The following is a 26,376-nucleotide window of genomic DNA, read 5'->3' as shown; positions in this document are numbered from 1 at the left end:
AAAAAAAAAAAAAAAAAAAAAAAAAAAAAAAAAAAAAATCCCCAGTATTTCCTTCTAAATCCGCTCCTCTGTTTCGAAATTTGATATCGATGCTACCCAGTACTCGAGGAATCATTATTCCAAATTGAACAATTAATAGAGAAATAGTAGAACATCACCTGGAAGCGAATTTCACAAACAGCAACAAATTGAAGAAAAATCTTGTCAGCTAGCCCGCTCGCTCGCGCTAATCGCTGATGTCGTCCTGAACAGAACAGATTTGTAAAGGTGCAAGTTCAGCTATTAAGGCACCGGCTTCTTTCTCAAGAAAACTTCGCTTTGCTAGTGGGCTTGGTACGACCCATGAGAGTTTGGGCTTCTCTTGAAATACCGATCCGGCCCAATTAATATTACAATTCTTTTCCATATAATAAATGGCCCCAATTTTCATGTTTTGCATTTTCCTTTTCCATTCTAAAAATATATATAATTATTAAAATAAGTTGATATTTCTTTTAATTAGCCAACATGGAACAAATATTTTCGATAATCTGAGCGTAATAGGTCATGTTGACAATTATTTTAATCATTATATTTTTATTTAAAATTTTAAATTATACTATTAATTTTGAGTCTTGATTATAAGTTGAACAATTTTTTTAATAAAAATAATAACCACCTACGATAAATCAAGAAAAAACAAATATACTTAATTTTTTTTTTTTTGGTCAAACGTAATAACTATATAAGTAAAATGATTGAAGAAATTGTTGGATGATAGTCCACCTCTAATTTAAGGAATGATCGTGAATTTATAATCAAAGAATATTATTGATATAAGACCTTCTGTAGAAGTCCAAAGCAAAACCATAAAAACTTATGCTCAGAATGAAAACCGTATGTAGAGAGAGCTAAATTTTTTCATAGATTCAATATATCAAAAATGATGAACCAAGGAGTGTCTCCATCTCTAATCTCAACCGAGGACGAACTTACACCCTTCAGAACCTGCCACAACCAAGCCAAAAAAAAACTTTAACAAAAATCACCAACAAAAAAAAGTCTTTGATTTAGTAGCATGATTCCTTTTTATGGGTGCAATCGATCCATCTAAGTTATTGGATCGAAGGGAGCTGGTAGATTTTTTATAATTAAGATCCCGTTTTTATTCTATTCTTTGAAATTTATGTTTGTTTCTCAAAATATTCATATTATGATTTTTTTTCAAATTGTAATTGAGGATTTTTTTTAAAATTTTAAATGTTTAGTTTAAACTAGTGGTTGTGTTGAATTTGAAAGGAACATGTTGGAAAAAGATGGCGAGTGATGAACTCACTTGGATCCACTGTTACAAGCATGGCAGTTCCTCCAAAATCGCAGGTACCGCCACTGACCTTGGTTTTCTGCCAGTAGCTATTGAAAGCATACGAGGCGTGTGCCACAATAGTGTCAGGTTCATAGCAATGTCCATTAGGCTGAATGGCCATGCAGTCGGCTCCTGACCCACAAGCATAATCCATGGCTTCTTGAATTATTGCATCAGCCACAGACGGCTTAGCCACACACCATGCTGCACCAGACGACCGTGGCTTCCCCCCATGTTCTGCACGAGGTGAACCAGGTGGCGGAGAGAACCCCATTGGTGGGCTAAGCCCCCCATGACTGGGTGGCCCAGAAGCATGTTTAGGAGGGGTAGGACCATAGTGGCGAGGTGGGCTTGGAAGACCAGTTGGTGGGGTGGGGCTGGAAATGTTCTTAGGAGGATATGGGGCTAAGGGGACGGAAGGGGTCATTGGGATGATGCTAGGTGGGCTTGGTGGAGGGTTTCGGCTTCTGGTAGGTACATTGGGCTGAAAACCTGGCGGTGGTGGGGCGCGGGAATACATCATCCCAGGTGGTGGCGGTGGTGGGGCGTGGGAATACATCATCCCAGGTGGTGACGGCGGCGGTGCTGGTGGTGGTGGTGACTGAGGAGTTTGGGGCGGTTCATCTTCACAGAAAGGAGGAGACTTTACAGGCAATGGGATTGGTGCAAGTGAATCAAAAGGAGGCAATGAAAATGGAGAGTTAACAGTCAAGAATTTCAGTTGGGGTTTTGAAATAATCCCCTCTTGAATTTGTAGTTTCACCTTCTTCAAGAACTCACTGGTTGAGCTTCTACCAGCATCTGCAAGAAAGAAGTCTCACGAAATCTTATAAAAACAGACACCACAGTAAAAAAAAACAGAGCTTGAAAATGTAAAAACATAATCAATTACCACTTGGAATAGCCAGGGAAGTGGATAAAAAAGCAATAGAGAAGTAAAAAAAAAGACAACCCACAATCGCTCCATAGCTCAATGAGCTGTTCAAATGTTTTGAGCTCGAAGCGGCATTTATACAAACACTTGGTGGGCAAACCAGGTAGAAAAGCGAATAGAATTGGGAAGAAAGCAGAGGTAGCCATGAAAGAATAAATACGATTCGTTCATCAATCAAATTCAACAGCACAGTGATATAGTAGTGAGTGTGTTGCAATGCAGAGGAGATGAAAATGTAAAACATAATCAATTACCACTTGGAATAGCCAGGGTAGTGTGTAGAAAAGCAATAGAGATGTAAAAAATGACAACCCACAATCGCTCCATAGCTCAATGAGCTGTTCAAATGTTTTCAGCTCGAAGCGGCATTTATACATACACTTGGTGAGCAACCCGGATAGAAAAGCGAATAGGATTGGCAGGAAAGCAGAGGCAGCCATGAAAGAATAAATACGATTTGTTCGTCATTCAAATTCAACAGTACAGTGATATAGTGAGTGTGGTGCAATGCAGAGGAGATGAAAATGTAAACCTTCGCTGGTCTGTAAACATAATGGGTATAGATTCTTGCTTGAGAGATGAGGAAGATGAAGAAAATGGGAGATTTGGTTACCTTTTTATGTTGCTTTCTTTCTACTCAAAGATGGATCGACTGTGCTCCCTATCTGCATCTGTGATTCCGCTTTTTCAAAGTTCGCATTATTGGAGATCTTCCTCCAATCAATACGTTACGATGATGTTATTGCCTCTTTTAAACTCGCTTAACGACAATTACTTAGTTGAAGCTTCAAATTTTAAATTTTAATTTAATTGAAATTAAATAATTAATATAATTTTAAATTAGATAGGGCTAAGAGGTAGGTGTCACGGTCATACTTGTCCAAAGCGTGTTGTGTATGACAGCATGCCCGTTCCAAACCCTATTTGCATGTCTTCATATTAGATAGACTTTTACCATTTCACCAAAATCATGTCTACGCCCACAAGGCCTAGAATGCCCCAAACTGTAGTATAGGAGATGCGATTAGTCGTAAATTCTTCATACCTGAGTTATATGCTAAAGTAAATTGTGGGGTTTCTTTCTTTATTTTTAGTCATATAACGTTGTTTTCTTCAATTCTTTTAAATCGTTTTCAAATGCATTCTCGTTCACATTTTTTAAAATATTTATTTGACTTGAGGTCCGAACATATATTACTTACGTTGTCCGTGACGTCTAAATTTCTTATGACTGACTTGTTTGCTGGGTTAAAGCATGTACTTGACGTCAGTAGTTGGGAACATTCTCCGACCATAATTTATAATTCAACTATTTATTTTATAATTATCTTAAATGAAAATTTTAGAAATTAAAAATTAAACCCCAAAAAAAAAATGGTAGCAATTATTTAAATATATTTTCACCATTTCTTTAATTCCGACAATGGGAATCAAATCGAGGTAAGGCAAATTATTTAATAATTTAAAAGAAAAAGTGAAAGTAGGGGTAAATTCGGCAATTCACGTTATATTTGGGCCCAACGGCCCAATACCAGACCAACCCAACGTCTGGGAACCACCACATTATCAACATAATGCCCAATTCAACCACTCTGCTATTCCAACGGTAACTTATCACTGTCTTCTTCCTCCTCTCTCCCTTCCCTCTGCATTTCTCCACACCATTAAAGACAGATTCGAGCTTTTCAGCTGAACCAGAGCTCCGAAGAAGAAGAATAAGAAGATCCCAAATGAATATGCGGTCATGGGAAGACGACGAGGAGAAGGAGAGACTGATCAAAGTGGTGGAGTATTTGGAGCCATTGATGTCCAAAGAGCTTCTCTGCAAATTCCCAGACAACTCCGCCTTTGATTTTGATTACTCTCAAAGCACCATTTGGTCCCCTTTGGTCCCCCGGCCTTACCAGTCCATGGATTTGGATTTGATTACCCCCATCAAGCTTCCTTCCGATTCAGAAATGGCTGCGTCGGAGAAGACGACGGCGGAGAAGAACAGCTTGAAGAAAGCCACCTCCAACCTCAAGAAGAAGCTTCTCTCCAATGGCGTCAGCATCCGTTTCGGGATTTCGAAAAGCAACAGGAAGATGAAGAAGATGAAGAACAAGAAATTGGCGGCTGATTTCTCCCCCAAGCCTCTGCAAGCTGCTGCTTGCTACCCACATAACAAAAAGGTGCTTAGTTTTGAGTATTGATTCTGTTTCAGTAAGATCTGGGTATATTGTTCTTGGTGTTCTTGATGTTCTTCACTGCAATTTAACTTCCAATTCCATGAATGTTCAGGCATGGAGCAAGCTGCTGAAAGCAGCCACCAAGCATTTCAAGAAGAAGAAGAAGGATCCTGCAACTCAAATGAAACTCTATTTCTAAAGCAATGATTCATAGAATCATCATTTTACAGTGTTCTTATTTCATTTCCTCTGTTTTTTGAAGAACAGAACATGTGTAATTAACTTTATTTCATAGATTCTCATGTAAAAACAGACCCAAAAACAAAGAGATTCATGGGATCAGATTAAGCCAACATGGTATCAATCAAATTCTGAAATGAAATGTAAGAGGAACCACCATGAATGACGGCGTTTCTACTTTTCCGGCTAATTTCTTTCATTCTCTTCCTCACCTCCTTCCCTGCATCATCGTCCGCCATTAAACATCGAATAGCTTTCTCGATCTGATCGGCAGTCACCAGATATCCACAGTCCCTATGGTAATCGATCTTCATCTCCACCGCTAATTTTAATTCTCTAACAAGCACGAAGGCGTTTATCTGTTGCTCGGCGTACTGCGGCCAAGCCACGAGCGGCACGGCGTGCCAAATGCTTTCCAAAACAGAGTTCCATCCGCAGTGCGAAACGAACCCACCAATGGCTCTGTGGGCTAAAACATCCACTTGTCGAACCCACCCACATACCCTTCCTTTCCCTTTAACCCTCTCATGGAACACCTCCGGCAAGACATCGTTAAGATCGGTGTAATCGGACGGTAATTCGAACTTCTTGTGCGGCGGCGGTGGCCGGCGCAGAGACCAGAGGAACCTCACTCCGCTACTCTCGAGCCCTTTTGCTACTTCCATGACTTGGGCTGGGGTGAAACATCCCCGACTACCGAAGCACAAGAACACCACCGACGACGGCGGTTGATTATCGAGCCATACCCTGATTTCCTTGCTTTGATTTTCATCTGGAGTTGGCCGATTTTCGCTTTCCAGGTCCAGCACCGGCCCCACCGTGTAGATCGGAGGGATTCCGTCTTCAGAGAGTGAACTCAAAGTATAGGGTTCGAGTTCCGCAAAGGTGTTGACGATGATTCCTTTAGATTCCTTGAACTTTCGAGCGTGTAGCGCCATTGAACTGAATCCTCCGCCACCGTTAAACGCAAACTGAGGCAAAATCCCCATCGGAACAGGGTGGGCGAAATACGGAATGATCGAATCAGCCTCCGATTTGTCAAATTCGACGCCGATTTGTCGATCGCGGGTTTCGATGTGAAACATTGACCCGAGAAATCCAGCGCCAGAAGTGAAGAAGATGTACGAATCGACGCCTAGTTCGTTACCCACATCGATCATGGAAGAACAAAATATATCGAGAACCAAGCCCACGACCGGGACGGCAATGTCGATAATGGCATTTTTCACTAGGGTTTTGTAGCTCTCCATATAGAGAGAGTAGTATTTCTCGAAGGACAGGGATAAGATCTGGCGCGAAGGAGGATCAGGAGGAAGGGGGAGATGGACGACTCGAATTCGGGGCGTGGCGGGAGAAACGGCGGCGGTAGGTGGCGGGGGATCGGAGATTCCATCGGTGGGCGTCGGCGTAAATGGGTATTTCATGACGAGAATGGTGGCGTTGAATCGACGGTGACGATCGAGAAACTGAGTGACTAACTTGATCGTGGAGACGAGATGTCCCACTCCCGACGACGGGACAAAAACCAGCTCCGCCGTCTCCATGTCTCTGATCGCCGGTGGAAGTGGAAGAGAGAATGCCTTGCCTTTCTTCGCCGTCGATCTTGTTTCTCTCAAATAAATGGGACAATTAAAATTTTAAATTAATAATTATATCATTTTAATTATTTAATTTAATTTAGTTATCACCTAAAAAGTTATTAAAAATTATTTTTTTTTCTTAAGAACAGGAATATCTAGAAATTGAAATAGAAAATATTTTAAGGTAATATTGTAAAAATAAAAAAAAGAAAGAAATAATAAAAATAAAAAAATAAAAAGAGGAAAATTCATCTCTCTGAGGTCTCTCTTTCTGGCTGGTCTCTTAGTCATATGTGCCCGATCCGACCAATTCAGTTGAGACTCATCAAAACTCTTTGTATCGGTCCGGCAAGATTTATCGCCGTCGATGGCCTTTTCACCCGCAGCCGGTGGCCGGAGTTCTCGAGACACATCCATAGTCGTTCTGACACTTGAATCCGGCGAAGTATATATAGTTGCGAGCTTGTCTTCGAGGAACAACACCCAGCTGATATACATCGATCCCACCACCGGCGCTCTTCGCTACCATGGGAAGTCCGGCCTTGACCTCTTCAAGTCCGAGTCCCAGGCAATTGATTTCATTACCAACGGATCGCGATGGCTTTGCAAGTCCTCCGTCCAAGCTAGAGCCATTTTAGGATACGTTGCCTTGGGCGGTTCTGGTTTACTTTTTGTCGCCACCAAACTTTCAGCCAGTGTTCCGAATTTGCCCGGTGGAGGAACCATTTTCTCGGTTCTGGAGAGTCAGTGCATCAAGGTCTCGCTGCAGAATCCGCAGGTTCAGGGGAAGGGGGAGCTCAAGAACGTACAAGAATTGGTCGAGCTTGATATTGATGGGAAACACTACTTTTGTGAATCAAGGGACATCACGAGACCGTTCCCTAGCCGGATGCCGCTGGACAAGCCTGACGAAGAGTTCGTTTGGAACAGTTGGTTCTCCATGGCATTCAAGAACATTGGATTGCCACATCATTGCGTTACGCTTCTCCAGGTTTTTCTTCTCGCTTAATTCATCATCATCTCCAAAATCTTTAACAGGTTTCATGGTATGTCGTGAATTGTGGCAGTTTTTGTACTGCTGTCTTAGTGGGTAATATTGTGTAGGGGTTTGCAGAGTGTCGAAGTTTTGGGAGTTCCGGTCAGATGGAAGGCATTGTCGCACTTATTGCTCGTCGAAGCAGGCTGCATCCCGGCACTCGATATTTGGCCAGGGGATTGAATTCGTGCTTCAGCACAGGTAGTGTAGCGTTTATTCGGTACTAGAAAATAATTCATTACCCATTGCCGTAGTTCACTGCCCCTGTTTATTCCTGCTGTTTGTTGATTCATTCCCTCATATGAACAAGTAATATATTCAAGCTCCTAGTTACAAATACTCCAAATCTGACAGGGAACGAGGTTGAATGTGAGCAACTGGTATGGATACCTAAAAAGCCTGGCCAGAGCACTCCTTTTAACACATACATTTGGCGAAGGGGCACTATTCCAATTTGGTGGGGTGCAGAGCTGAAGATCACTGCTGCAGAAGCAGAAATATATGTTTCTGATTGCGATCCTTATAAAGGAAGCGCTCAGTACTATCAGAGGTTGAGTAAGAGATATGATGCTGGGAAAATCGATGTCGTTGGTGGAGGAAATCGGAACAAAAAAGCTTTAGTTCCTATAGTTTGCATAAATTTGCTTAGGAATGGAGAAGGAAAATCAGAATCTATTTTAGTTCAGCACTTTGAGGAATCTGTGAATTTTGTTAAATCAACGGGTAAACTTCCATATACTAGAATCCATTTAATAAATTATGACTGGCATGCAAGCACAAAGTTAAAGGGCGAACAGCTAACGATTGAAGGGCTGTGGAGGCTTCTAAAAGGCCCTACTATATCAATAGGTGTTTCTGAAGGGGATTATTTACCTTCCCGCTTACAGACCAAGGATTATAGAGGTGAAATCATACATAATGATGATTTTGAAGGTGATTTCTGCATAAGATCCCATCAAAATGGGGTCATACGATTTAACTGTGCCGATTCTTTGGATAGGACCAATGCTGCTAGTTATTTTGGTGCTCTCCAAGTCTTCATGGAGCAATGCAGGCGGCTAAGGATATCTTTAGATAATGACTGGGGAATGGGTTATCGTTCAATGGATACACAGAGCGGATATACAGCTCCACTGCCACCAGGCTGGGAAAAAAGGAGTGATGCTGTGACAGGGAAAACATATTATATTGATCATAATACTAGGACCACAACATGGACTCATCCTTGTCCTGATAAACCTTGGAAAAGATTTGATATGCCATTTGAAGAATTCAAGAGATCAACAATTTTATTTCCAGTTTCTCAGCTAGCAGATTTGTTTTTGTCTGCCGGGGATATTCATGCCACCCTTTATACTGGTTCCAAAGCTATGCATAGCCAAATCCTTAACATATTCAATGAAGAACCAGGAAAGTTTAAACAATTTTCTGCAGCACAAAATATGAAAATTACTTTGCAGAGAAGATATAAAAATGCCGTTGTTGACAGCTCTCGACAAAAGCAGCTGGAGATGTTTCTCGGAATGAGGCTTTTCAAACATCTTCCATCAATACCTATTCAGCCTCTTAATGTATGCTTTTGAGAATTTTCCGGACCATTTGGTCTTCAATACCTAATAATTGGAAAATTATGACTCCTATTTGTTAATTATTTATCTGTTTTTCTTATTTGGGGGGTGTGGGGTGTGGAAGACGCATGGTTTTATTGTGCCTTTTATGATTTTTTTTATTACTCGATGCACTAGTTAATACATATTTTCCTATTTATAAATTATAAGAACGAGAGATGATTTCACCTCATGCTTAGTGTTGATGATGGCACTGGGTATCCCAATGTTATTAGCTTTTAAAAGAAGTTCCATTATTTAGGCTTTACAAGAAGCGTCCTTTTATACGCTTATGAGCCTCTCCTTGGGACTATATCTTTAAAGAGGGTTTGTGCTGTAGCTATTCCTGGTCTACCATGTGACTTTTTTTTTTCCTGTTTGATTTTTCATATCCTGGCTGAAGTATTGCATTATTTCCTTTGGTTATTGCCTTATCATGCACATATGGTTTATCGTGTGTTACTTATGCTCCACTTTTCTGTCTGTTGCATTGATTGGCTATATGGATTGGTGTAGGTACTCTCACGAGCATCCAGTTTTTTACTTAAACCTGTTACCAACATCTTTCCAAGTTCTAATGGTGGAGCTGGTCTTCTGAGTTTTAAGAAGAAAGGAGAGATTTGGGTACTGGAAATTCTTTTATTGTCTGAATCATATGTTCTAATGGAAACGTGATATATAGTCAAATTTCCTATTAACCTTGCTCCTTGAGAAACTTGATGTTATGTTTGGTCTTGCTTGCTGGCTTTTCATGAAATTATTGTGTTCTTTGTCCTACAGGTTTTTCCGCAGGGTTCAGACGTTGTTGAACTCTTCATTTACCTAACTGAGCCTTGCCATGTCTGTCAGCTTCTTCTTACTGTATCTCATGGTGCAGATGATTCAACTTATCCTACAACCGTTGATGTAAGGACTGGCCGTAATTTAGACGGGCTAAAACTAATACTTGAGGTTTGTATTCTTTCCTAAAAATTTACCCTTCGTGCTTTATGATCATAGGGCCTCTTTTATTCAATTTCATGAGATGTAGAAGGTACAGCTCTTAAGTTAGTGCAGTCGCATAAAGAAATTGCTTTGCTACGCTGCTCATTCATGTGACATTTACTTTTTCTAAAAAAAAAAAAAATCTACTATTGATTTCACTCAGTTACAAATCCTCAACAGTTGTTCTGTTGCATATTGGATCATTTGGGTGTTTTCCTCTGTTACTTATTACTTGTTGATGCAGTTACATGAAACACTAAAAGGACCTTTCACATGGTCAGCCGATTGTTGAACAATGTTGCAATATATCCTCGGCATAGTGCTTCTAGTTCTAGCTTTTATATATTTTTTTTCAAAATGAGTCAATTTAAATTCATAACAAGTTACCTACACCCCTCTATACTTGTATCCAGAAATAGAACTACCCTATTTCAAACAAAAGGAAACATACATGAAGCTGTATGTTCTCCCATCCATGTGTTCCTACATGCATGGATCATTAGTATGTATGCAAATGGTTAATATGAGTGTGTGGTTTTTGTTGTTCCTAAATAGTTTTGTTGTTTCTTGGCAGGGTGCTTCCATTCCTCAGTGTGAAAATGGGACAAACCTTCTAATAACCTTACCTGGGCCAATAAGTGCCGAGGATATGGCTATCACAGGGGCTGGTGCACGCCTCCATTCCCAAGACGCATCAACATTTCCATTATTATATGATTTTGAAGAACCAGAGGGTGAACTAGACTTCCTTACTCGTGTTGTTGCTGTTACATTTTATCCTGCTGATTCTGGGAGAAGTTCAATGACACTTGGTGAGGTGAGAAATGATAACAGGTTGAGTTACACACTCAATTTCTAGTGGTCATCTTGTCCGCTAACTGGTTGACCTTCTTTATTATTATTATTTTAATTGCTATAGCCCGCTAATTTACATCTTTAGTGATTCTCTCTCTCTCTCATCATTTTTTTTTCCTTATTTCTTTGTCATATATCATATTACGTTAGGATTTGCTCTTACTTCTACTTTATAATATATTTTACTTTGTTGACATATATTGTAGATAGAGATCCTTGGAGTTTCTCTTCCTTGGAGGGGAGTGTTTTATGATGAAGGACCAGGTGCAAGATTAGCTCACCTCACTAAAACGATTCATAAGGAAATCAATCATTTTTCTTCCGGTTCAGGAACCAACCCATTTTTGGCCCCTTCATTAAATGAAGACCTTTCAGAACCAGTTAAAACGAGTGCTTCTGCAGACCAATTAATTGACCTTTTGTCTGGAGAAGTCACATTTACAGATACAATTTCTCAACCAGTTAGCGGAACTGCTGTACATCAGGGGGACGACTTACTTGATTTTTTGGACCAGCATGTTGGATTTCATGGTGCTGAAACCGACATCAAAGTTTCTCCAGCAGAAGATCCAAAGGTTGCTGATAGTTGTTCCCAACTGTACATAAACTGTCTCATATCCCTTGTAGGACCTCGCATGGTATGTTTCGATTTCTTATGTTTCGTTTGGTTATGATACCATTCTAAATGAGAGCAGTGCAATTAGATTTCAATTTTTGAGTTGCATCAAGAGTTGGCAGGCTCATCCTACTTACAGATCATGGGCTAACCTACAAATTAAGTGACAATAGCCTAACTTCAAAACTGGCTAACCTGAAAGTAGATGATAGGAAGCAAAGAACTAGATAATATAAGATGCTTAGCTCATCTGACCAAGTTGAGCAAAAAATGAAAAGAAATAACAAGAAGAACAAATATAGGATAATGACCTCCCGCAATGCATAATACATGCTCTATGAGGGCTGAAAAGAACAATCCAGGATAGCTTTCTAAAAAAGTCTATTTGCTCGGAGTGGATTTTGGGTTGGTTACAAGAGGTAACAGATAAGGGAAAGGAAATTAGGACGAGGTTTTCAGTAAGGAATCAGCCGGCAGGAGCCTTTTTTAAAGCCATTTCTTCACCTTGAGCTTTTTTTAAAGCCATTTCTTCACCTTGAGCTTTTTTTAAAGCCATTTCTTCACCTTGTATTGGGAGTCAGCACTTCAGTTATGATAACTTTCCTTTAGCTCCAGATCCAACTAAATCCCTTTCTGCACGTTGATTATTGAATTGGTGGTTTTTAAATCAGAAAGAACTAGGAATTGCTATGATAGCTAGTGGTAATAGCTTTTAAGTTAGGAAGAGACGGTGGCTTGCTTTGAAGTGTCTAGTACAAGTTCTGGGATTCCACTTAGTTTCAAGGTCATCTTATGAACACCATCCAGCAGATGGGGAATGCTTGGGCATGACATTATTTGAGCGGTGTGTGTGCAAACAATAGATTTAAGACAATCTTTTCTAATAGAAGAACGAAGACGATTTAATCATCCTGTATTTTTATTCTAATCCTAATGTAACATATTTAGACAGATAATATTTATGCGAATAATACAGGAAAAGAAGCTCAGCTTCCAAGAAGCCATGAAACTTGAAATTGAGCGCCTCCGGCTACATCTTTCAGCTGCTGAAAGGGATAGAGCATTATTATCAATGGGAACTGATCCTGCTACTATAAATCCAAATCTATTGCTTGATGAAATTTATATTGGAAGGTTATGCAGATTGGCAAACAATCTTGCATTAGTTGGGCACACTTATCTGGAAGACAAAATTACTGCTGCTATCGGTCTTGATAAAATCGACAATCTTGTGGATTTCTGGAACATCACAGAACTTGGAGAGATCTGTTCTGGTGGAACCTGTGAGGTGCGTGCTGAAATTAAAACACCAGTTCAATTTCCCTCTAAAGCATCCTCAGTGGGAACTCCCCAGCCTGTCTTGTTATGCTCACAATGCCAGAGAAAGGTTTGTAAAGTATGCTGTGCTGGGAGAGGGGCTCAACTTCTAACAAGCTACAGCTCAAGGGAAGTCTCAAACAGTGGTTATTCAAGCCAGGGAGGATCAGGTCATGGGTGCCGAATTGATGTCTTGAATGGTTTGGATGGTGTTGTCTGTAAAAAATGCTGTCCCAACGTTCTGCTTGATGCATTGATCTTGGACCATGTAAGGGGATTAATTAGTGCACGAAGAAAGGCCCGTGCAGACGATGCTGCATATGGAGCTCTGAACCAGGTGATTGGATCATCAGTAAGGGATTGGATGTCTGGAAAGAATCTGCCTGATGCTGGCCAAGGAGTACAAAAGGTCCTAAGAAAATTGCTTAATGGAGAAGAGTCTGTTGCTGAATTTCCATTTGCCAGCATTTTGAACTCGGTAATATTTTGAGTCTTACACACACAAGCTTTTTTCTATCATCTGCATTACATGTGACTTTCTCATTTACGAATGTAATTATGAGATTATATTTTATATTCTACTTTTCAAACCTAATTAAAAAAGAAAAGGAAACTAAAACATTCACGATAGTGTATGAGATTTTATTTTGGAAAAAAGTAATGACTTTACATTTAGGAGTAGTAGAATAAAAACTCTAGTTTTGGGTGGAGAACTGCTTGAATGAGTGGTGTTTGGCAACTTTGAATTACCAATATATATGGTTGAAATCTTTATTTGTCACCATTGCATTTTCAAAAAGTTCACATTATGGATAGCTCTATCGAGGGAAAAGACCTATAATAAAAGAGGCTTGGTCTCATAATGTTAGAAGCTATTGCAAAGCGATGACCTCTTACAAAAGCTTGGTGGACATGATATTTGCTCTTTTACGTGGCAATGAAAAGGAAACAAATTTTAGGAGGATGTCTTGGTTGATGACAAATCATTCATAGATCTTTTTGCTAGACATGCAATATTTGTACTTTGTAGCTTTGTGGTTAGCTTGGAAGTTATTTCCATCGAACATATTAGCTTTGAAGCAGTAATTTCTTACAATTTTCGGAATTCAATTGCCATTGATATCATTCCATTAAAAGATGATTGCCCTAGCCTTGCGTTCATTACAAGGTTAGTATACTGCCTGCTGTTATAGCCTGGAAGACGTGAAATGGAATGTGATTTTGTCTTTAAAAAAATACTCTGTTATAGAAAAGTCAGTTCAAGATACTCGCAGTTTTGATCTCTTGAAAATTATCTGATATTATTCAAATAATTGTGCCATCTAACTTGCAAAAATCTTCCATTTTGTTGTCTTTGTGATTCATAATAAGTTGCAAGGTTTTGTGTAATTGTAGGTGGAAACAGCAGCGGATTCGGCACCAGTCTTGTCATTGCTTGCTCCCTTAGATTCTGGTTCAGTAGGTTCATATTGGAAAGCTCCTCCAAATGCTACTTCGGCTGAATTTGTTATTGCTCTTGGTTCCGTTTCTGATGTTAGTGGGGTCATCTTGCTTGTGAGCCCTTGTGGGTACTCTGCAGGAGACACTCCAATTGTAAGTTCTGACATTTGCGTACTTAATATGCTTTTTTGTTAGTGTTAGTTGCCAATAGGTTTATAATTAGAACCTATAGCCATTTACATGAGATTGAAAGTATTCCAGCAGTGTACCTTGCAAGGATCTAGTTAAATATGTCAATGCGGGATCATTTTGGACGGTTCTCAAGGACAAGGAATCGTTTTAACCAACAGTATATGACATATAACCTTCCCAATGTTTTTTTAAAACAACTCCTCAATGATATAATACAAATGAATGAAAGCTCGAGAGATACAAACTCCCAAATAGTGAAAAAGAAAAAAGATACTAATAGCAAATACAACCTTATAGAGATTAGCCAAGAAAATAAATTAACATTTCAAGAACCATGAACTTTTTCAATATCTTTGACTGAAAGACTCAGAGAGCTTGCGAAAGACTGATTAAACTATGAATAAGGCTTCCACCAAATGCTGATAACTGATAGCTACTTCAAATCTTCCGAAGAAAACCAAGAACCAATTGCCAACAAATAAAAAGCCTTTTAATACCGTCCATGAGGGAATCCTAATGCAACAAAATCAAAAGACTTCTCAATACCAAAAAATTGATTTCATCAAATTCAGAACTTCAAGCCAAATTTGCTCATGACTCCTCGAAAAACTCTCCATGTAACGCACCATGTTCAGGATTCGAATTAGGATTTGGAATCTGGATTTGACACTTGATGCCTTGGCATTCCCCTACATCCCCTACAACATGACCACATTACCTATTTATCACTTCTAAGAGTGAAAGCTATCCTCATAGACCAACACGAGTCCTTTCAACATGTGTTGTTCTACTCACATGTTTCCTAAGAAAATTTTCTAGAAGTTATCCAACACAGGATTGCTTCAAGTTAACATTTCCGTGGCTCAATCATAAGAACTCTAAAATTAAACGTGATGAGCATTGAACAATTCTATGTTGGGTGTTGGATGGCCTCCTGAGAATTTTCCTACAAAACATGTAAATGGGGACAAAGCATGCTGAAATAACCTGTGTTGTGGGGATAGTCTTCACTCTTAAAACCGATAAGTAGATAATGTGGGCTTGCTACAAGGGAATATTGGGGCTATCAAGTGTCGAATATGGATTTCAAATCTTGATCTAAATCTTGGGCATAAAGTGTTACACTCCCGCTTTGCAAGAACAACTCTTCCATAAAAAGAAGCTTTGGAAGAACCATCACCAGCAAAGAAGTATAAATTCTCGTCATGCAAGTTAATCCAATTACTTTAGAGAGGGTGGAACAAACTTTGTAAAGCTAGAGCATGATACAACTTCCTTCTTAAACCACACGAGAAATTTCACTAAACTCAAGACCACAGACTTCTATAATGAAATTTGGCCCATAGGGATGAAGAAATAGGATTCTTCTTGTCACAATCTTGAAATAGTAAGTCAAAAGTTAATAGAAAAATAATCTACAAGAGCATCAGCCTCCTTACTGAAACCCATTTAGGAAATGACTGATTTCGCACTATTCAAGCTTACCTTGGAGTTAACATTAGAGATTTTACCACGAGGTGTAGGGTTCTTTGTCAAGTGAACAACTTCTCTTGAAAGACCCCCTTTTTTATGAGAATAATGCAAAGGATATATAACCTTCACAACGTGTTGGCTATATCTTTTTGACGTGTCTATTTGTTTTACTAGAGTCAGTTTGTGCTATTATGTAATGTTGCATTTTGACGTCATGTTTCTGTTTCAACCTTATAGTACCAGTATGCTTCTTTAATATGAAACTGTGCATGTACGCACTCTCTTGTTGTACGTACTATGCAACTGATGGCCCCAAAATATAATTATCTATATATCAATTTTTTGTTACCACCATGGCGGTGTCTCCTCAACATGAAATGTTAAAAGAAATGCAAAATCCAAGTACAAATAATTTCGTCAGTTAGACTGTTTTGCTTTACACATTACACGTTTCGTTGATTTGAAAATAACGAGATGGCACATTTTTATGGGGGAAAAATTTGAACCATGAATTTGGAATATATTATTATAGTGCTTTGGAATCTTGGTGGGGATTGAATTCTTGTCAAATTTGAGACTTGCACTCTTCTCTCATTGCAGGTACAAATCTGGGCGAGTAATTTTATTCACAGGGAAGAAAGGTCGTATATGGGGAAGTGGGATGTCCAATCCTTGAATCCATCTTCATTTGATTTTTCTGGGCCAGAAAAAGAATACAGCGACGATAGAGCACCTAGGCATGTCCGGTTTACCTTTAAAAATCCTGTTAGATGCCGCATCATTTGGATGACACTACGCCTTCAACGCCCTGGTTCCAGTTCTTTTAATTATGAGACAGATTTTAACCTCTTGTCTCTAGATGAAAATCCTTTTGCACCAGTTAATCCGCAAGTTAATCTACGTGCCTCGTTCGGAGGATCAAGTAAAGCTATTCCTTGTCTTCATGCTAGACGAATTATTGTAGTTGGAATCCCAGTGAAAAAAGAGACGGGTCTTGATTCATCATCAGGCTCTGATCATATATCTAACAGGACCTGGTTGGAGAGAGCCCCTCAAGTAAGGAGATTCAAGGTAGAAATCCTGCTGTGATCTATAATGTCTTAAATCTGTAGCGTCTGTCAAACTTCCTATAATACTAATTTGCTGTTAACTGCCCTTTTGTTTTCTCTAGGTTCCAATTGAAGCCGAAACGGCTGTGGAGAACGATATTGTCTTGGAACAGTATCTATCTCTAGCGTCACCAATGATTGCTGGATTCCGTCTGGAGGCTTTTGGTGCGATAAAACCTCGAGTTACCCATTCACCTTCTTCAGATGCACAAATCTGGGATGCATCAGCTACGTTTTTAGAAGATAGGCACATCTATCCTGCTGTATTGCATCTACAGGTTTCCGTTGTTCAGGTAATTAATAGTCTTTGTTTAGTTTACAGCTTTAACATAGAAACATATGCAGCCAGAATACAATCGATTAACTGTTTTTCATGGACAACAATTATGCATAGAAGGATTCCATTTTTCTCATTCTCAAGCATAGTTTCTGCCTTCTATCTATTCCGTCATGAACAAAATTTTCGTCATCAGGACGACGAGTATATTTGCTGGAGTGCATAATTTATGTCTTTTTTTTTCCCTGGGAATTTACTGTAGCATTCCATTGATGATGTTTCAAAAGTCATTTCTGTATGATTGAATCATGGAGGTTTCATTTCATTGAAAATGGTTACCATTACTACTCTTACAGGAGCCTAATACTGTAGTAACTATAGCTGAGTACCGACTACCGGAAGCGAAGGCTGGAACAGGATTTTACTTCGATCTTCCTAGACTTGTCCAAACGAGGAAAATTATATTCAAACTTCTCGGAGACGTTGCAGCGTTTTCTGATGACCCAGCAGAGCAAGACGATTCTGGATTCAGGGTTTTTGCAGCAGGGTTGTCTTTGTCCAATAGAATTAAGCTGTATTACTATGCAGATCCTTATGAACTTGGAAAATGGGCAAGTCTTTCTGCTATATGATGCTTGGATGTTGTTGCTCTTACTCCAAGGGGAAAAGAAAAATGCAAAAATGGTCTTTGTGATTCTTTGTGTTATTTGATTCCATTCTTTGTTGTGATGCCAAAATCCAACCCAATATTCTTTTACGTATTAATACCAAATTAGGAACTTAGAACAAAAATTCTCTATGTGATGTGAATTGGTCTGTATTTTTGTGACCATATCAATTGCTCAAGATTTTGATCCTTTTGAGTTGGGATTGAGTATCAGTTCAGTTCATTACTGCCCAATAGTTTACAAATGCATCATATTGACAATTTAAACTTGATGTGGTATGATGCTGGATTGTATAAGCTTCTAGTTGGGTGCTACACGAACACGAGTTTCTACTAGTACTCGTGCACCACATACACGAGTTTCGTGGTCTTTTAACACAAACCCCACCCTCACCCTATATTGATACCCATTCTCCCAACATCTCTCTCTTGCTTTCCTCTTGTTTGCTTGTCGCTGCGGTTGTTAATGTCTGATAAGAAAAGGAACCACTACAAGGGGAGTAAGATTCAGATTACCTTGTTGATCGAATATCTCAAGGCAAGAACATTGTTTGAGATTCGAATCACTTCACAAGCAAGATCGATCATGTCTAGCTTGAATGATTCTTGTTGATCAAATATCTCAAGGCAAGAACACTTCCATGAGATTCGAATCACTCCACAAGCAAGATTGATCATGTCGAGCTTGAATGATTCTACATGCAACCTAAACTACATAGAATTGCAAAGAAACTTAGTCATTGGCTAAAGAAGAGCACAAATGTTCTTTTTACTATATTTTTCAAGTCCCTTACACATACCTAATGGCCATAATTAACCATTATGTAATTGTAACCTATAGTAAATAAGTCTTAAAATACATAAATGAAATACAATAACTCTAAATTGTAACCCACCCAAAATTTATAACAATCAAACTTCATTCTTCTTCAATGTGGCATGAATTGAAACATCTTTTGATAATTTTGACAACCTTTTCTTCACATCTTCATTGAAGTATATTGTATGATTGATGTCTTTTGGTTCATATCAATGTCCCTCTCTTTTTGTTGCAGAAAGTTTTAAAAAAGTGTTTTGAAGTGATTTGAACTATGACACAAGATTTTGAATTGATTTAAATAATTTTTTTTGGCTTTCGGATCATCTCGGTTTCCACCCAAGTTTAGCATCTCAAAAATAGGGGAGAACCCACCCATTTGATTTGAGCCTACTAGTGCTCTCGCGAAAGTTTAAGTCGGAATTTTCAAGCCACCTGATGTGGATTGTAGGCTATGTAGTCTATATCTGTGGGAGAATACTTTACAGGAGATATACACAGGCGGTAGATAGGTCCCCCACTTCGATTCCTGTCCCGTTAGCATTTCCAATCCGAGATAAGGGATTACTTCGTTAGGTCTTTTTGTTCAAGAGCCGGTCGTCCGTGTAGCATTTCCAATCTACGTGCCTTGTTTGTTCTTCCTCGAAGGGCTCGTTCAATGTAGATAGTATTCTAGTCGATGTGGGACTTTCATCCAATACCTCCTCTCGAACAAAGTACACCTCCCCTTAATCGAGGTTTAACTCTTTTTCATTTGGAGTCTTAGTCATTTTTTACTATGCCTTCAAGGAGGCTCCATGAAATCATTTGTTCGACATTTGAGGATTATATTGATATGGTTAAGTTTAGGCATTACTCTAATTTAGAAATTATAACTTATGATATTGTTCGCTTTCAAGGTTTTGTTTTGGGCTTTTGAGCTTTTCCAAAAGTTGTTACTCATAATCTCTACCTAAACTTTCAACCTAAACTTTCAAAGACGTAGAAATTGATGTCAAAATGAAGAGATCACTAAATATCTGATTGGGATGGAAATATAAAATTCGGCAAAGATCCCACAAAAGAAAACTATCGGATAAACAAAATATTGTTCAGACATTCTGTAGATCTCTCTATCCACTGTTCACTGTGGTGGAATGCCATTGTAGAAGCTCTGAAGCTCATCCATGGCGTCCTCTGCAACCCTTCTTTCTCTCTCCCCATTACCTTCTCATTCTCCCCTTCATAACCATTCAGCCAACCCCAAAATCCCAACTATTCGTTACCGCCTCAGCAGACTATGCCAAGAAGGTCAGCTTCATCTTGCCCGCCAACTCTTCGACACTCTTCCTCGCCCTTCCACCGTTCTTTGGAACACAATCATCATTGGATTGGTCTGCAACAACTTCCCCGATGAAGCCCTTCTCTTCTACAGCAATATGAAATCGTCTTCTCCACAAGTTAAGTGCGATTCCTACACTTACTCTTCTATTCTCAAGGCCTGTGCCGATACTCGCAATCTCGTGGTTGGTAAGGCCGTACATGCTCATTTTCTTCGATGTTTGATGAATCCTAGTAGAATTGTGCATAATTCCCTTTTGAATATGTATTCTATGTGTTTGAGCACTACCCCAGATGGTAAAATGGCTCCTGGTCATTCGGGGCATGATTTGGTACGCAAGGTGTTTGATACAATGCGTAAGAGAACTGTCGTTGCTTGGAATACCCTTATTGCTTGGTATGTTAGAACAGAGAGGTATGCTGAAGCTATGAAACAATTTAGGCTGATGTTGAAACTTGGCATAAAGCCAAGCCCAGTTAGTTTCGTTAATGTGTTTCCTGCCTTATCATGTTTGAGGGACTTAAAGAAAGCCAATGTTGTTCATGGAATGCTTGTGAAGTTCGGCAGTGAATATGTTAACGACCTTTATGTTGTGAGCTCTGCAATTTTTATGTATGCTGAGCTCGGTCGGCTCGAATGTTCTAAGAAGGTTTTCGACAGTTGTTTGGAGAGAAACACGGAGGTTTGGAATACAATGATCAGTGCCTATGTTCAAAACAATTGTCCTTTTGAAGGAATTCAACTCTTTCTTCAAGCTATGGAGTCTGAAGATGCTGCTCTTGATGAAGTAACTCTTCTTTCAGCCATAGCAGCAGTTTCACACTTGCAGAAGTTTGAATTAGCAGAACAGTTGCACGCATTTGTCGTCAAGAATGTAGCCGTGTCGCAAGTTTGTGTAATGAATGCCCTCATTGCCATGTACTCCAGGTGCAACTCAACTGATGTATCATTTAAAATTTTCGATTATATGCCTGAAAAGGATGTTGTTTCATGGAATACAATGATCTCTGCTTTTGTTCAAAATGGATTGAATGATGAAGCATTAATGCTTTTCTATGAGATGCAGAAGCAAGGTATGATGATTGATTCTGTGGTTGTTACCGCTCTGCTTTCAGCAGCTTCAGATCTTAGAAACCCCAATATTGGTAAGCAAACTCATGGCTATCTACTTAGGAATGGTATCCAATTTGAGGGAATGGATAGCTATCTTATAGACATGTATGCTAAATCTGGTTTGATTGAGGCTGCTCAAAATGTATTTGAGAAAAACTATAGTCATGAAAGAGATCAAGCTACTTGGAATGCCATGATGTCCGGCTATACACAAAACGGCCTCGTCCATCAGGCCTTTCTTGTCCTTAGGCAGATGCTCGACCAAAAGATAACGCCTAATGTTGTGACACTAGCTTCGATTCTTCCTGCTTGTAATCCATCAGGGTACATAGATTGGGGCAAGCAACTCCATGGATTCTCCATCCGTAATGACTTGGACCAAAATGTTTTTGTTGCAACTGCTCTTATCGACATGTATTCCAAATCAGGGTCGATCGCCAATGCTGAAAATGTTTTTAGAAAAGCCAGTGAGAGAAGTATAGTCACTTATTCCACCATGATATTGGGTTATGGTCAACATGGGATGGGTGAGCGTGCTCTCTCTATGTTCCACACAATGCAAAAATCTGGTATTAGGCCTGATGCAGTTACCTTCGTAGCAATCTTGTCTGCCTGTAGTTATTCGGGTTTGGTCGACGAAGGCCTTCAAATTTTTGAGTCAATGAGAACTGTATATAACATTCAACCATCCATTGAACACTTCTGTTGTGTAGCAGACATGCTGGGGAGGGTCGGGAGAGTGGACGAAGCCTATGAGTTCGTCGTAGGATTAGGGGAACAAGGGAATGCAATGGAAATTTGGGGATCTCTTCTTGCTGCTTGTAGGATTCATAAACAATTTGAATTAGGAAAGGTTGTTGCCATGAAGTTGCTTGAAATGGAGAAAAGAAATGGGAAGACAGGTTACCACGTTTTGCTTTCGAATATATATGCGGAGGAAAGAAACTGGGAAAACGTCGATATCGTTCGAAAACAAATGAGGGAGAGAGGTTTGAAAAAGGAAACTGGAAGCAGTTGGATTGAGATTGCTGGTTATATGAACCATTTTGCTTCAAAGGATAGGAAACATCCACAATCCGATCAGATATACAACATGTTGGAGGAATTACTGATGGAGATGAAACATGCTGGTTATAAGCCACAGTCCACCTCCTATGCCGGCGGTCTTCTGGAGCCTGATGAATGATACATTTGCCATGTTCAGGAGAAGAAGCGGCTGAGCTCTTGATGATTTAGCCTTACAAACATTGCTAATGCTGCACGAGGTAAGCTCTCATGACTTTGCTAGAATGCCTCAGTTACATACATCACTACATTTTTACTTGACACCTATCATGATGATAAATTGCTCCATCTGAAAGTATTCTTAGGATCTCACTTGAGTTTGTGTTAGAGGAGCCCTTAAAAACCCTCTCTTTATTTGCTACATTATAAACATATGCGCATATATCGTTGAGAGTAATCACCATGGTACAAATGATCTTGTGGTTTGAAAACTGCTAAACTTTTTTTCAAAATTTTTTGTTCTTTTAAAAGTTACCATATAATTTTATAGCTAAACCATACAAACTGATGGATAGTTTATTTATAGAAGTTTCCAAGAAACCAATGGAAAAAAAGAAACATAGTCGACAGTACACACACGTGCAGACTCTGCATCTTCTTCATTGATCTTATCATTTCATATTTAATTCAAACCATTCATTTTCTATCTTCATTTGTCCGCTTGGTTTTCCAGTTATCTTACAGCAAAGGCATGACATCACCTCCTCCTCCTCTTCTTCTTCTTCTTCTTCTTTTCCCAGCACCAACTGTTATATAACAAGCCAAACTTCACCTACATCTCCCTGCAAGACTCTTCAAGAAATGAACAAGTTTGAGCTGGTTTTCATACCCATGCCGGGGATGGGTCACCTCGTTTCCACAGTGGAGATGGCCACCCTTCTTGTTACTCGAGATCCTCGTCTCTCTATCACAATGCTTGGCATGAAGTTGCCCTTTGATTCCAAAGCTTCTGAATATATCCAATCCCTTTCTGAATCTCTTTCCAACAACCCATCCCTACGCCTCATTGGTCTTCCTGAATTACCCGTCCCAAAAGATAGCAAAGATCTATTGCTGAAAGTACTCCTCGACAGCTACAAACCCCATGTCAAAGAAGCTGTTAGCTCACTACTTACCAACCCCCTTGCTGGATTCGTCTTGGACATGTTCACTACAACCATGGTGGATGTGGCTAAAGAACTTGGGATTCCTTCTTATGTGTATTACACTTCTAGTGCTGCTTATCTTGCTTTTAGCCTTCATCTTGAAGAAATTTACCGTCAAAAGAACAGTAATGAAGCAGTGAATCCACAATTCAAGGACCCAGATTTTGATTTGAGAGTATCCAGTTTAATCCACCCAATTCCAAGCAAAGTCATTCCAGGAATCTTCTTTATGGAAAAAGGGGCGGTTTGGGTTTATGAAGAAACCAAGAGATTAAGAACTGAAATGAAAGGGATTCTCATCAATACATTTGAGGAATTGGAATCCCATGTGATATGTTCTTTATCAAGTGATTCCTCCTTCAATCTCCCGCCGTTGTATTCCATTGGCCCAATTTTACACTTGAACAACAACAAAATCGAGGGAACGGATCGTGCCGGTGTGCTGAAGTGGATGGATGAGCAGCCAACATCATCGGTGGTGTTCTTATGCTTTGGAAGCAGGGGGAGCTTCGAGAAGGGTCAGGTGGAGGAGATCGCCGATGGGCTTGAGCGAAGTGGGGTTCGATTCGTGTGGACGCTCCGGAAGCCGCCACCAAAGGAAGTGTTTCAGGACCCAACTGATTATACGGACTTCAAAGACATCTTACCGGAGGGATTTCTGGATCGAACGGCGGAGGTTGGGAGGGTGATCGGGTGGGCGCCGCAAGTGGAGATATTAGGGCATCCAGCGACAGGTGGGTTCGTGTCGCATTGTGGGTGGAACTCGACGTTGGAGAGTTTGTGGCATGGCGTGCCGATGGCGACATGGCCGATGTATGCAGAGCAGCAATTCAATGCGTATGAGATGGTGGTGGAGTTGGGATTGGCGGTGGAGATCACGGTGGAGTATCGGAAGGAGGGTGCAAGTGACGAGCCGAGAGTAGTGAGTGGGGAGGAGATTGAGAAAGGGATTAGGAAGTTAATGGAGGAGGATAGTGAGGTGAGGAAGAAAGTGAAAGGCGTGAGTGAAGGGAGTAGGAGAAGTGTGATGGAAGGTGGATCTTCTCATATTTCAATGGGCAAGTTTATAGAGGACGTTTTAGCCAGCTCACCGGAAGGAAGATGCTAATGGAGATTTCTCTTTGTTAGTCAAACAGACAAGATTATTTTCTTCACCTCCATCCGGTCCTGTTCCACTATATATATATATATAGTGGATAATACTATATTATAATATTGAAAAAAATCAATGATTACAGATTAAAGTGGGAGATGGGAATGGGGATGGGGATGAGAAGGGCTTCTCACTCATGGATATTTCTAACCCTGCTGCTAAACTGTTTGGTAAACAAAATAAAAACAAAGCTGCCACCATCCTTATTATAGTCAAAAATCTAAAACAAATGTTAACACTTGTTTTTGATTATAGATAACAGGTTGCTTTGAAGCGCTCAACCCATTAGAAACAAAATTGCTATATCAACCTACACCGTTTTTCAATATCTCCTAATAGATTCCCTCTAGTTCGGCTAGCTAGTAAATGGTTTTTCGGGCGATAATACAAAAACAAAATCAAATAGTTCATAACAATAAAAGCCAAATCAAATAATAAACTAATAATGGCCTAATGAGATGAAGGAAGATCCACCCTCCATTGAATTCATCCTACTTTCCTCCCAATTGAAGCAGATACCTCAGTTTATGAATTACCAGTAGCCACGTATCTTATCTTATCACATTCATAAAACTAAGGTCGGTTCAAGCCACTCAACTTTGGCCAATCCCCGATCTTCCCTTTTACAAACACCAAACTTTGATTCTTCTTCCCATCTCCCACCACTCAACAATTCTCTGTAGATCTGAAAATTCAGCTCCAATGAAGAAGTTTGAGATGGTTTTCATACCTGCCCCAGGAATGGGTCACCTTTCTTCCACAGTAGAAATGGCCAATGTTCTTGTCACTCGAGATCCTAGTCTCTCTGTCACAGTGCTCGCCATGAAGCTGCCCTACGATCTCAAAGTTGCTGAATGTATCGACTCACTTTCTATGTCTTTCACAGGCAAATCTATACAATTCATCGTCCTTCCTGAACCGTCCCTTCCAGAAGAAAGTAAAAAGGACTTCATTGTGCTGGTTGAAAGCTACAAAGCTTATGTCAGAGAGGCTGTCGCCAACTTGGTTGGCTCTGAGACAAGTCTTGACTCGCCTCAGCTAGCTGGGTTTGTCATTGACATGTTCTGTACAACCATGATCGATGTGGCTAATGAATTTGGGGTTCCTTGTTATGTGTTTTATACCTGCAGCGCTAGCTTTCTGGCTTTTAGTGTTCATCTTCGAGAGCTTTACGACCAGAATGATAGCAATGAGGTGGTGGAACAGTTGCTGAACTCGGATACTGAGTTCATTACTTTGCCAAATTTTGTCAATCCCATTCCCAGTAAACTCATTCCTAGTCTCTTCTCCAACAAGGACAAGGCCGTTTGGTTTCATAACCACATTAAGAGATTTAGATCAGAAATCAATGGGATTCTTATCAATACATTTATGGAGATGGAATTTCATGCCATGGAGTCCATATCGAGTAATGGCAGAGTCTTCCCACCGCTATACTTCGTTGGACCCATTTTGCATTTGAAAAACACAGGGGTTGCTGGATCAAGTGAGGCTGAAAATTATGCAGAAATATTACAATGGCTTGATGGTAAACCTCCATCATCAGTGGTTCTCGTGTGTTTTGGGACCATGGTGAGCTTTGATGAAAATCAGGTGGTGGAGATAGCAAATGCATTGGAGGAAAGTGCGGTTGGCTTCATATGGTCCCTTAGGCAGCCTCCACCAAAGGGTAAGTTCAAAGCGCCGCCGAAAAACTACACCGACATCAAAGACGTCCTACCGGAGGGATTTCTCGATAGAACAGCAGATACTGGGAGAGTGATCGGATGGACGTCACAGATAGAGCTATTGGCACACCCCTCTATAGGAGGATTCATGTCACATTGTGGTTGGAACTCGATTATAGAAAGCGTATGGCATGGAGTGCCGATGGCGACATGGCCTATGCACGCCGAGCAACAATTCAATGCCTTTGAGATGGT

The 26,376-nt window shown here is 39.9% G+C and overlaps 8 protein-coding genes across 10 annotated transcripts in view; 5 read left to right on the top strand and 3 right to left on the bottom strand.

Annotated features, from left to right (window-relative positions):
- LOC111477094 (proteasome subunit alpha type-4-like) overlaps positions 1 to 281 on the bottom strand; it is a 3,010-nt gene extending 2,729 nt beyond the window's left edge. The window contains exon 1 of the mRNA XM_023121074.1: positions 159 to 281. The gene's annotated coding sequence lies outside the window, so the exon portion shown is untranslated. The remainder of the gene's footprint in view (positions 1 to 158) is intronic.
- Positions 282 to 786: 505 nt separating this feature from the next.
- Positions 787 to 2,844, bottom strand: LOC111477069 (formin-like protein 20). Of its 2 annotated transcripts, none has more exons than XM_023121028.1 (3): positions 2,534 to 2,844; positions 1,316 to 2,146; positions 787 to 987 (listed from the first exon to the last, which is right to left on the bottom strand). In XM_023121028.1, the coding sequence occupies exons 1-3, from the start codon at positions 2,604 to 2,606 to the stop codon at positions 956 to 958; spliced, it is 936 nt and encodes a 311-aa protein (XP_022976796.1). In that variant the 5' UTR covers positions 2,607 to 2,844; the 3' UTR covers positions 787 to 955. The 2 variants fall into 2 exon arrangements, with proteins under 2 accessions (XP_022976796.1, XP_022976795.1); XM_023121027.1 differs by lacking the exon at positions 2,534 to 2,844 and adding an exon at positions 2,238 to 2,527.
- Positions 2,845 to 3,697: 853 nt separating this feature from the next.
- Positions 3,698 to 4,864, top strand: LOC111477106. The gene is made up of 2 exons (XM_023121094.1): positions 3,698 to 4,450; positions 4,560 to 4,864. Exons 1-2 carry the CDS (start codon positions 4,010 to 4,012, stop codon positions 4,644 to 4,646), a joined length of 528 nt encoding a protein of 175 aa, XP_022976862.1. The 5' UTR covers positions 3,698 to 4,009; the 3' UTR covers positions 4,647 to 4,864.
- Positions 4,719 to 6,295, bottom strand: LOC111477054 (anthocyanidin 3-O-glucosyltransferase 2-like). The gene has a single exon (XM_023121005.1). The coding sequence runs from the start codon at positions 6,229 to 6,231 to the stop codon at positions 4,792 to 4,794; it is 1,440 nt and encodes a 479-aa protein (XP_022976773.1). The 5' UTR covers positions 6,232 to 6,295; the 3' UTR covers positions 4,719 to 4,791.
- Positions 6,296 to 6,500: 205 nt separating this feature from the next.
- On the top strand, positions 6,501 to 18,033 carry LOC111477003 (probable phosphoinositide phosphatase SAC9). Of its 2 annotated transcripts, none has more exons than XM_023120903.1 (12): positions 6,501 to 7,258; positions 7,372 to 7,504; positions 7,658 to 8,874; positions 9,427 to 9,534; positions 9,691 to 9,861; positions 10,469 to 10,711; positions 10,956 to 11,387; positions 12,342 to 13,160; positions 14,078 to 14,275; positions 16,388 to 16,858; positions 16,959 to 17,189; positions 17,530 to 18,033. In XM_023120903.1, the coding sequence occupies exons 1-12, from the start codon at positions 6,635 to 6,637 to the stop codon at positions 17,803 to 17,805; spliced, it is 4,923 nt and encodes a 1,640-aa protein (XP_022976671.1). In that variant the 5' UTR covers positions 6,501 to 6,634; the 3' UTR covers positions 17,806 to 18,033. The 2 variants fall into 2 exon arrangements, with proteins under 2 accessions (XP_022976671.1, XP_022976672.1); XM_023120904.1 differs by having other exon boundaries at positions 7,155 to 7,258; positions 7,382 to 7,504.
- A 1,659-nt stretch (positions 18,034 to 19,692) lies between these two features.
- On the top strand, positions 19,693 to 22,961 carry LOC111477014 (pentatricopeptide repeat-containing protein At3g22150, chloroplastic). Its single transcript, XM_023120936.1, has 2 exons — positions 19,693 to 22,356; positions 22,830 to 22,961. The coding sequence occupies exon 1, from the start codon at positions 19,824 to 19,826 to the stop codon at positions 22,275 to 22,277; it is 2,454 nt and encodes an 817-aa protein (XP_022976704.1). The 5' UTR covers positions 19,693 to 19,823; the 3' UTR covers positions 22,278 to 22,356; positions 22,830 to 22,961.
- LOC111477052 (anthocyanidin 3-O-glucosyltransferase 2-like) lies at positions 22,718 to 24,545 on the top strand. Its single transcript, XM_023121002.1, has one exon. It carries the CDS (start codon positions 22,958 to 22,960, stop codon positions 24,407 to 24,409), a length of 1,452 nt encoding a protein of 483 aa, XP_022976770.1. The 5' UTR covers positions 22,718 to 22,957; the 3' UTR covers positions 24,410 to 24,545.
- Positions 24,546 to 24,674: 129 nt separating this feature from the next.
- Positions 24,675 to 26,376, top strand: part of LOC111477034 (UDP-glucose flavonoid 3-O-glucosyltransferase 6-like) — a 6,774-nt gene continuing 5,072 nt past the window's right edge. Inside the window, exon 1 of the mRNA XM_023120979.1 lies at positions 24,675 to 25,648. Coding sequence (XP_022976747.1) covers positions 25,157 to 25,648 — 492 coding nt within the window. The 5' untranslated portion in view covers positions 24,675 to 25,156. The remainder of the gene's footprint in view (positions 25,649 to 26,376) is intronic.

Source organism: Cucurbita maxima, unplaced genomic scaffold (assembly GCF_002738345.1).
Source record: "Cucurbita maxima cultivar Rimu unplaced genomic scaffold, Cmax_1.0 Cma_Scf00003, whole genome shotgun sequence".
Classification (NCBI taxonomy): Eukaryota; Viridiplantae; Streptophyta; class Magnoliopsida; order Cucurbitales; family Cucurbitaceae; genus Cucurbita; species Cucurbita maxima.
This window is presented reverse-complemented; position numbering and strand designations above follow the sequence as displayed.